Source organism: Danio aesculapii, chromosome 2 (assembly GCF_903798145.1).
Source record: "Danio aesculapii chromosome 2, fDanAes4.1, whole genome shotgun sequence".
NCBI classification, from domain to species: Eukaryota; Metazoa; Chordata; class Actinopteri; order Cypriniformes; family Danionidae; genus Danio; species Danio aesculapii.
The window spans coordinates 1499352-1509569 of record NC_079436.1 but is presented as its reverse complement, the minus strand read 5'-3'; the positions used below and the strand labels follow the sequence as shown (position 1 = coordinate 1509569).

Here is a 10218-nt window from a genome sequence, read left to right as displayed (position 1 = left end):
GAATAAGTCGGTGGTTCATTCTACTGTGGTGACCCCTGATAAATAAGGGACTAAGCTGAAGGAAAATGAATGAATGGAGATGTGGTGGGTCATACATCTTTAATAATGCATATAATATGACAATACTGCAATGCAAATACTACAGTACACATGGTAATATCAATAAAAACAGCATGTTACATGAAGTCATTCCTGGTCTGCAGGTGTTTCTGAGCTGCTCATATGAAAATGTGCTCTAATAAGTGTGCTTTCATTTAATTTTACTCTGTTGAAATTCTGAAATGAAATCATTTAATGCACACTCAGTTTTACTGGAAATAACTGTGTTTCTCTTCCACATAATGCATTCAAAATCCTTAAACGTTTCCTGCTGTGGCAGCACCTTCTCATCTGAACCCAAAAGTACCAACATGACATCAAACTATTATTCTGTAGCCAGAAACTAAAGATCTTCAGGAAGTTCTTGATTGAAAATACAGCGTCATAAACACACAAACGTCTGTTTGCTTTACAAAAATACAGTGCAGTTTCATTCATACAGAGTTTTAACAGTCATTAATAGTTAAATATTTAGACTATTTTCTGTTGATTCTCATTCAAAAGCTAAAATATGCATGTTTGAATGTGAATTTAAGATTGCATACTGTGTATATATATATATATATATATATATCTGAAGTCAGAATTATGAGCCCTCCTGTATATTTTGCCCCCCAATTTCTGTTTAGTGGAGAGAATATTTTTTCAACACGTTTCTAATCATAATAGTTTAATAACTCATCTCTAATAACTGATTTATTTTCTCTTTGTCATGATGACAGTAAATAATATTAGACTAGATATTCTTCAAGACACTAGTATTCAGCTTAAAGTGACATTTAAAGGCTTAACTAGGGTAATTAGGGTAAAGTTAGGGTAATTAGGCAAGTCATTGTATAACAGTGGTTTATTCTGGAGACAATCCAAAACTAATATTGCTGAAGGGGGCTAATAATATTGACCTTAAAATGGCTTTAAAACAATAAGAACTGCTTTTATTCTAGCTGAAATAAAACAAATAAGACTTTCTCCAGAAGAAAAAATATTAGAGGAAATACTGTGAAAAATTCCTGAATCTGTTCAACATCATTTGGGAAATATTGATAAAGAAATCCACAGGAGGCCGAATAATTTTTACTTCAAATTTGTGTATATATATATACTGTACATACGTACATACAGTAGCACAGATAAAGCTAACCAAATCCAACCTGCTAATGGATAGATTAGTAAACAAAACAAAAAAAAAAACAAAAAAATATTAGCAGTGCTGCAGTGCCAGACATGTAAACTACAAATCAATACAGCTATAGACAAAAAATGCAAACGCCAAATTAATTTTGCTGTGAAGAAAGTTGATCATCAGCTTTAGCAACCCAGGCTCATTCTGATTACATACCCCTATATACAATTCTGGAGAGCATGAAATATGTCCCAGGAGGTCCTCTTTATTTTGCAGTTTTTGTTTTTCATGAATCCACCACTGGATTATGTGGCTGTGTACGCTTTTGCAGATCTCAGATTTCTCTCGCAAGTGCCTTTCGCGCCTGCTGTTCTCACTTAAATCCACCAGAGGCCGCTGTCGTCTGACTGACCGATCGTCTGACCCACCTTCCTCTTCGACTAAACCCAACCGACAGTGTTTTCAAAAGCAATCCAGAAAAAGAAAAGCCCTCATGACCACCTGATTTTAACCATTTTCAGATTTTACCACATTCTCACCCTGTTATTTACTTGTTTATTTTATTTTTAGCTTTTTTTTTTGTCTTGCTTGCTTTCTGGAACCGTTCTTCACCGAACTCGAACCCCGTCATTGTGGTCAACTTTTCTCCACGTCTCAAGTCCACCGATGTAATTGGCGAGCCACTGGACAAACTAGTAACAGCGGGAAAGCTGTCCACACGGAGGTAAGCGGTCAGCTGGTAGTACAAAAAAGAACAGCATCATACTGCCTCGTAGCATTCATTTAAAAGACGAAATGCAGCCATACGCACCTCTGGCTACATAATTTGTGCTCTTCAGAAATGTATATACATCTTTGATTGACATTCTCCCTTTGTACGTGTCATCAGAAAGAAAAGCCCCGCCCACTAGTGCCCATCACTCCCTCATTAGCATAAACAGCAGCCCTGAGTGAGAAGCAGCCGTCTGTCCATTAGCCATTAGAGTGTTTGAGCTGCTGAAGATAATGTCAGCATAGACTAAGAGGATTCTAGATGTGGAGTTTTAGATGAACCAGCGACAGGAGCGACATAGACTTTTTCACGCAGTCAGTCTTGTTTTTGAATCTGCCAATATGCTGACACACAGGCATTTGTAGCTCCGCCCTCTTCTGAAAAGAGCACAATCTCATTTGCATTTAAAGCGACAGTCACCAAAACACCACAATTAGGATCAAAACCTAAAAGGGGTCAGTTTCAGAGAGTTAGAAACATGATCTGTGTGCTATTTTGAGCTCAGACTTTACACACACACACACACACACACACACACACACACACTAGAGACATCAGAGACGCACTTTACATCTTGTAAAATACATGGTGTCACTTTTCGGAAGATTTCCACACAAAGTTTTATAAATGAAGATTGAAGATCACCACAAAGCTAAAGGCGGGTGTGTTTGATTGGGTTGGAGCTGAACTCTGCAGGACTGTGGACCTCATGGAGAGAATTTGACTATATTATTGATTATGTATTTAGGAAAATCATAAATCACAGAGAGTCAAGGTGGACTTAATGCCAGGTGAGGAACATCACAGATTTGGACCTTATGGGGCTGTTTACAATCGGTCACGTAATGCATTTCAGTTATTTTTTTTGAGCGAACAGCTATCTGGTCATGAAATAGTCAGGCGTAATTGTCATCTGAAATGCATTTCGAGATATACAGTTGAAGTCAGAATTATTAGCCCCCCTGTTTATTTTTTCCCCAATTTCTGTTTGACAGAGAGATTTCTTCAACACATTTCTAAACATAACAGTTTTAATAACTCATCTCTAATAACTGATTTATTTTCTCTTCACCATGATGACAGTAAATAATATTAGACTAGATATTCTTCAAGACAGTTCTTTACAGATTAAAATTTAACTATTTAAAGCAGGCATGGGCAAACTCGGTCCTGGAGGGCCGGTGTCCTGCACAGTTTAGCTCCAACTCTAATCAAAAACACCTGAACAAGCCAATCAGTGTCTTCAATATCACTAGAAATCTATAAGCATGTGTTTTTGATTAGAGTTGGAGCAAACTGTGCTGGACACCGGCCCTCCAGGACCAAGTTTGCCCACCCCTGATTTAAAGGCTTAACTAGGTTAATTAGGCTAACAAGGCAGGTTAGGGTAATTAGGCAAGTCATTGTATAACAGTGGTTTGTTCTGTAAGCTATCCAAAAAATATAGCTTAAAGAGGCTAATAATATTGACCTTAAAATGGCTTTAAAACTATTAAGAACTGCTTTTATTCTAGCCGAAATAAAACAAATAAGACTTTCTCCAGAAGAAACAATATTATAGGAAATACTGTGAAAATTTCCTGAATCTGTTCAACATCACTTGGTAAATATTTTGAACAGTATAAAAGCACAGGAGGGAGAATGCTTTTTGCTTCAATTGTATATAGCTTACAATTCTGTAAAAAAAAAAAAAGGTTTAACTAAAATGAGGTGTATCTCATGCTTCAGTCCAGGAGTGCCCAAATTCAGTCCAGTATAGTTCAGCTCCAACTTCCTCCAACACACCTGCCTGGAAGTTTCTACTATACCTAGAAAGAGCATGGCTGTTTCTCAATATGCGGTCTTGCGTCCTCGTGTTCTCGTTTAACCTCATCATCAAAAGCCAAAGTTCAGTTCCAAAACTCAAGACCGCAAGAATGGAGGATGCGTAAAAGGACCTGTACGTGTTCTTGGTATTAAGGGTGCACCGATGCATATTTGAGCATCGAACTCGCTCTAGAAGTCCAGAAGTCATTGCAACTGAATAAAGGAGGTGGGAAGCGTAAAATTTAATAAAGATTTCTTAAAGTTCAGAGGTATAACTTACTTATCTCAGGAGTTTCCCTAAAGGAAACGATGAAAGGAAACATCACCATGAAAATCTTAATAAAGGCATAAACACATTAAGGGTGTTTATTTGCTGAAATTCCTATTAAAATTAGTTTTATTTGTATTGTGCAAAGTATATTTGCAATGTTTCTGTGCAGGTTTTATATATATTGAAAAGGGGAAAAACAATAAATCGTTGTATGAATGAATGTGTAATTATAATTTTCCTTTAAAAACGTGTGACGGTCATGTGACCATCAGGAAGAACGCAGCATCTCATTTCTCGCAGGACGCGTTGTCTGTTCTTACGGTCTCCCGAGTTCGTTCTTCCTGGGTGACCTGGCAAGACCGGTCTTCACAAGAATGCTAGTCTGTTGGTTCTCAACTGGTTTGGCCATGGGACCCACATTTTTTAAAACTATATTTTAATTTTTAGGAATCATAATTGATTTGTATTCATTTGTTAACACACACAATAGTGACAGATAAATCATAAGAAAATCTTACAAATTACAAAAAGACTGACAAATAAACAATATTTTATTGCTGTCATTTAACAAAATGTATGCACTTTTGTGATGCCCTCAGCTCTTGAGCCGTCTTTGACAATAGTCCACAGGTTTGTCCTTGTAACCGGGATGTTTGGTTTCTAAATGCCGCTTTAATCTAGAAGGTTTCATGTTCTCTTGAGAGAGCACCTCACTACATGACACACTGAGGGTTTAAGCTTTTTTGTCGTCAATATATGTAAATCCATACTTTACATATTCAGGGTCATACTTGCACTTCGACGTATTTGTTGCTATAACTAAATGAAATTTCACATGTCAAACGGTACGGTTGTCGCGTGCGCATTTCAAAATAAAAGCGACCTCTTTTGGGTCGCGACCCACCAGTTGAGAAACACTGCGCTAGTCCATTCTCAGCATTCGTGGAATTGAGAAACAGCCCTTGATTAGCTGGTTCAGGTGTGTCTAACTGAGGTTGGAGCTAAACTCCGCAGGACGCCGGCCCTCCAGGACAGAGTTTGGGCATCGCTGCTTTAGTCGATGTAACCTGGATAAATTTGCATACAGCGTGGGATTTGAACATCGGAATCATAACGCATTCATGTACTCAAATATAAAAGGAACCAAATCTAATCAGAGAAAACACATGAAGTGACCAGCCTTTACGAGGCTGCCTACAGACTCATCGGGACCCTCAAATGTAATGAATCCACTTCTCTCTCTCTGACCTCTTCTATCATGACTCTTCTAGCAGGATGAATCTCCCGTCTGACCCCGTGACCTTCAGCTGACTGCATTATTTCAGTGTTAACCATCTGAACCGTTCCAGAGACGCTGCCTTGAGCTTGCATAGACCCTCTTAATGGCTGCTGCTGCTGCTCAACATAGACGAGGCTCTGGTAGTGCTGCGTTTCGTGTTTGGCATTTTTAGGACGTTTCTGGTTCTCCTGAAGGCCTAAGACCTCGCCGGACGTCACCAATACTGTAGGATGGGGCTCTACTACATAAACAGGGGCGGCAGGAGCGTAATACAGGGTGGGCTGCTGAACCAACAGGGTTGTATTAGGAACCATAATTTTCTCATGCACATACACTCCTGTAGAGGCATGCTGCATGTTGCTGGATTGATTGAGTGATCCTGCAATAATAGTAGAGGTTTTCTTCTCCTGAGATGCCTGCTGCATGTTGCTGGACTGATTGATTGATCCTGCAAGAATAGTGGAGCTTTTCTTCTCCTGAGACTGCAGAATGTTGGACGTCTCTTGTACGTTGAGATCTTTTGATGTGGTGGATAGATCTGTTTTTTTGGAGCTCACATTGATGGATTCACGCTGGATTTCGGAGCCACTGCAGATCTCAGCAAGAGTCTTGAACTTCATGTCAAGGTTATCAAGAAAAGCAAGATCTTCTTCTTCGTGCATGAGACTGCAGATGTCTTCAAATGAGCCAGCGTGAGATTCCTGGCCCTCGTACTCATAGACCTTCAGATTGTCTCCCAGACCTTGCTTCTGTGCCACATGGCTTGATTTCTGTAATGATATTCAGATTATGTTTCATTAATAAACACTGGAGGATTTTCATATTGATCAGAGACACAAAATACATGGCACTTAAAGGGACAGTTCTCAACTTTGTCATCACTTGTCATCCAAACCTGTTTGAGTTTCTTCAGTTAAAGCTCCAAAAATACCAATTTATTAAATCAAGAAGGCTGAAGTCAGCAATAAAGCTCCAAAAATACCAATTTAATAAATTAGGAAGGCTGAAGTCAGCAATAAAGCTCCAAAAAATACCAATTAATTAAACTAAGAAGGCTTAAGTCAGCAATAAAGCTCCAAAAATACCAATTTAATAAATTAGGAAGGCTGAAGTCAGCAATAAAGCTCCAAAAAATACCAATTAATTAAACTAAGAAGGCTTAAGTCAGCAATAAAGCTCCAAAAATACCAATTTATTAAACTAAGAAGGCTTAAGTCCGCAATAAAGCTCCAAAAATACCAATTTAATAAATTAAGAAGGCTGAAGTCAGCAATAAAGCTCCAAAAATACCAATTTATTAAACTAAGAAGGCTTAAGTCCGCAATAAAGCTCCAAAAAATACCAATTTATTAAACTAAGAAGGCTTAAGTCAGCAATAAAGCTCCAAAAAATACCAATTTATTAAACTAAGAAGACTGAAATTCACAATAAAGCTCCAAAAATACCAATTTGTTAAACTAAGAAGGCTTAAGTCAGCAATAAAGCTCCAAAAATACCAATTTATTAAACTAAGAAGGCTTAAGTCAGCAATAAAGCTCCAAAAAATACCAATTTATTAAACTAAGAAGGCTTAAGTCAGCAATAAAGCTCCAAAAAATACCAATTTAATAAACTAAGAAGACTGAAATTCACAATAAAGCTCCAAAAATACCAATTTGTTAAACTAAGAAGGCTTAAGTCAGCAATAAAGCTCCAAAAATACCAATTTGTTAAACTAAGAAGGCTTAAGTCAGCAATAAAGCTCCAAAAATACCAATTTATTAAACTAAGAAGGCTTAAGTCAGCAATAAAGCTCCAAAAAATACCAATTTATTAAACTAAGAAGGCTTAAGTCAGCAATAAAGCTCCAAAAAATACCAATTTAATAAACTAAGAAGACTGAAATTCACAATAAAGCTCCAAAAATACCAATTTGTTAAACTAAGAAGGCTTAAGTCAGCAATAAAGCTCCAAAAATACCAATTTATTAAACTAAGAAGGCTTAAGTCAGCAATAAAGCTCCAAAAAATACCAATTTATTAAACTAAGAAGGCTGAAGTCAGCAATAAAGCTCCAAAAATACCAATTTAATAAACTAAGAAGACTGAAGTCCGCAATAAAGCTCCAAAAATACCAATTTATTAAACTAAGAAGGCTTAAGTCAGCAATAAAGCTCCAAAAAATACCAATTTATTAAACTAAGAAGGCTGAAGTCAGCAATAAAGCTCCAAAAATACCAATTTATTAAACTAAGAAGACTGAAGTCAGCAATAAAGCTCCAAAAATACCAATTTATTAAACTAAGAAGACTGAAGTCCGCAATAAAGCTCCAAAAATACCAATTTATTAAACTAAGAAGGCTTAAGTCTGCAATAAAGCTCCAAAAATACCAATTTATTAAACTAAGAAAGCTGAAATCTGCAATAAAGCTCCAAAAATACCAGTGTGTAAACTAAGAAGGCTTAAGTCCGCAATAATCGCTGCTATCTCGTTATTAGTTACAGTGCATCCGGATAGTATTGATAGCGCTTCACTTTTACCACATTTGTTTATGTTACAGCCTTATTCCAAAATGGATTAAATTGATTTCTTTCCTCAACATTCTACACACAATCCCTCATAATCACAATGTGAAAAAAGTTTTTTAAATTGTTGCAAATTTATTAAAAATAAAAAAGCTGAAAAATCGCATGTACATCAGTAATGACTTTTTGCCGTGAAGCTCTAAATTGAGCTCAGGTACATTCTGATTTAATAAAGCATACACCTGTCTATATAAGGTCCTAGGGTTGATAGTGCATGTCAAAGCACAAACTAAGCATGAAGACAAAGGAATTGTTTGTAGATCTCAGAGACAGGATTGTATCGAGGCAAAAGGCTGGGGAAGGTTACAGAAACATTTCTGCTGTTCTGAAAGTTCCAATGAGCACTGTGGCCTCCATCATCCGTAAGTGGAAGAGGTTTGGAACCACCAGGACTCTTCCTAGAGCTGGCCGGCCATCTAAGCTGAGTAATCAGGGGAGAAAAGCCTCAGTCAGGGAGGTGATCAATAACCCGATTTTCACTCTGTCTGAGCTCCAACGCTCTTCTGTGGAGAGAGGAGAACCTTACAGAAGGACAACCATATGTGCAGCAATCCACCAATCAGGCCTGTATGGTAGAGTGGCCAGACGGAAGCCACTCCCCGCCTGGAATTTGCCAAAAGGCATCTGAAGGACTCTCAGACCATAAGAAACTAAATTCTCTGGTCTGATGAGACTAAAATTGAACTCTTTGGAGTGAACGCCAGGCGTTACGTTTGGAGAAAACCAGACACTGCTCATCACCAGGCTAACAGCATCCCTACAGTGAAGCATGGTGGTGGCAGCATCATGCTGTGGGGATGTTTTTCAGCAGCAGGACCTGGAAGACTAGTCAGGATAGAGGGAAAGATGAATGCAGCGATGTACAGAGACATCCTGAATGAAAACCTGCTTCAGAGTGCTCTTGATTTCAGACTGGGGTGACGGTTCATCTTCCAGCAGGACAATGACCCAACGCACACCGCAAAAATATCAATGAAGTGGCTTCACAACAACTCGGTGGATGTCCTTTAGTGGCCCAGCCAGAGCCCAGACCTAAATCCTATTGAACATCTCTGGAGAGATCTGAAAATGGCTGTACACCATCGCTTCCCATCCAACCTGATAGAGCTTGAGAGGTACTGCAAAGAGGAATGGGCCAAAATTCCCAAAGACAGGTGTGCTGAGCTTGTGGCATCATATTCAAAAAGGCTTGAGGCTTTAATCGCTGCCAAAGGTGCATCAACAAAGTATTGAGCAAAGGCGGAGAATACTGATGTACATGTGACTTTTCAGCTTTGCAAATTTGCAACAATTTCAAAAACTCTTTTTTCATTATGGGGGATTGTGTGTAGAATGTTGAGGAAATTTAATCCATTTTGGATTAAGGCTGTAACATAAACAAATGTGGAGAAAGTAAAGCGCTATCAATACTTTCCGCATGCACTGTATGTTGCTCCATCTGCTCTTTCTCATTACCCTCCTCATTTCCCCCATATCTATTTACCCTGTTGATTCTTGGCTAATGATTTCTTGTTTGTAAAGTGTTTCCCATCCTGCTGAGTCTCGTTTTTGCCTTGTGGTGATTTTCCCCCACTGTTTTTTTATTATTATTATTAGTGTGCCAATAAATCATGGGATCCTTACTAGAATTCCCCCTTCCTGTGATTCTGAATAATGAAGATGATCACATCCAGTACATATAGTTAACATTCAGTAAACATTTTTAATTTGAACAAAACCTGAGTCGATTATTTGCCTGACTGTACAAAACTAGGCCTGTCTATAGTGTTTTTAACAATACTGACACTGACACCTCCACTAGAGATCGAGATGTTGAGCAATCAGCTGAAATGTGGCTAGAATTGGTGTTTATGTATGGGTGATATACATTGCATCACCAAAAACGATTGAGCTCATGTCCATGTGTTGTGCGATAAGTCCAGATATTGATTATTGAGACAGGCCTATATAAATCCAACACTTACTTGAGAGTAATAGTTGCCTAAGAAAGCATCAGACAGTGCGAGCCCATCAAAAGCGCTGTAGTTCTCAAATCTGCTGTGTTCGTCTTTTCTTTGCGCATACATGAAGTCCCCATCAGTCTGATTCCTGTGGCGATGGTATGCATTATCAAACTGGTCATAATGGTAGAACGTGGACCAGTGTGATCCGCCGGCGGTCACTGCGCCGTCTTTTCCATCGCTCGGCTTCTGAGCTCCTCCTACAGTGCCCACATTAGTGCGTATGTTTTCGTCTTTGGACATCTTTAAGAGAGCCATGCCCTGTGGGGAAGAGGACAAAATAACCTTAACAGAGTGGTCCACA

At 38.4% G+C, this 10218-nt stretch overlaps 1 protein-coding gene across 1 annotated transcript in view; it reads right to left on the bottom strand.

Annotated features, from left to right (window-relative positions):
• Positions 1 to 4604: 4604 nt before the first annotated feature.
• The window catches only part of dsg2l (desmoglein 2 like), a 31939-nt gene continuing 26325 nt past the window's right edge, over positions 4605 to 10218 (bottom strand). Inside the window, 2 exon segments of the mRNA XM_056470589.1 lie at positions 4605 to 6120; positions 9879 to 10175. Of these exon segments, the coding sequence (XP_056326564.1) occupies positions 5266 to 6120; positions 9879 to 10175 (1152 nt within the window). The 3' untranslated portion in view covers positions 4605 to 5265.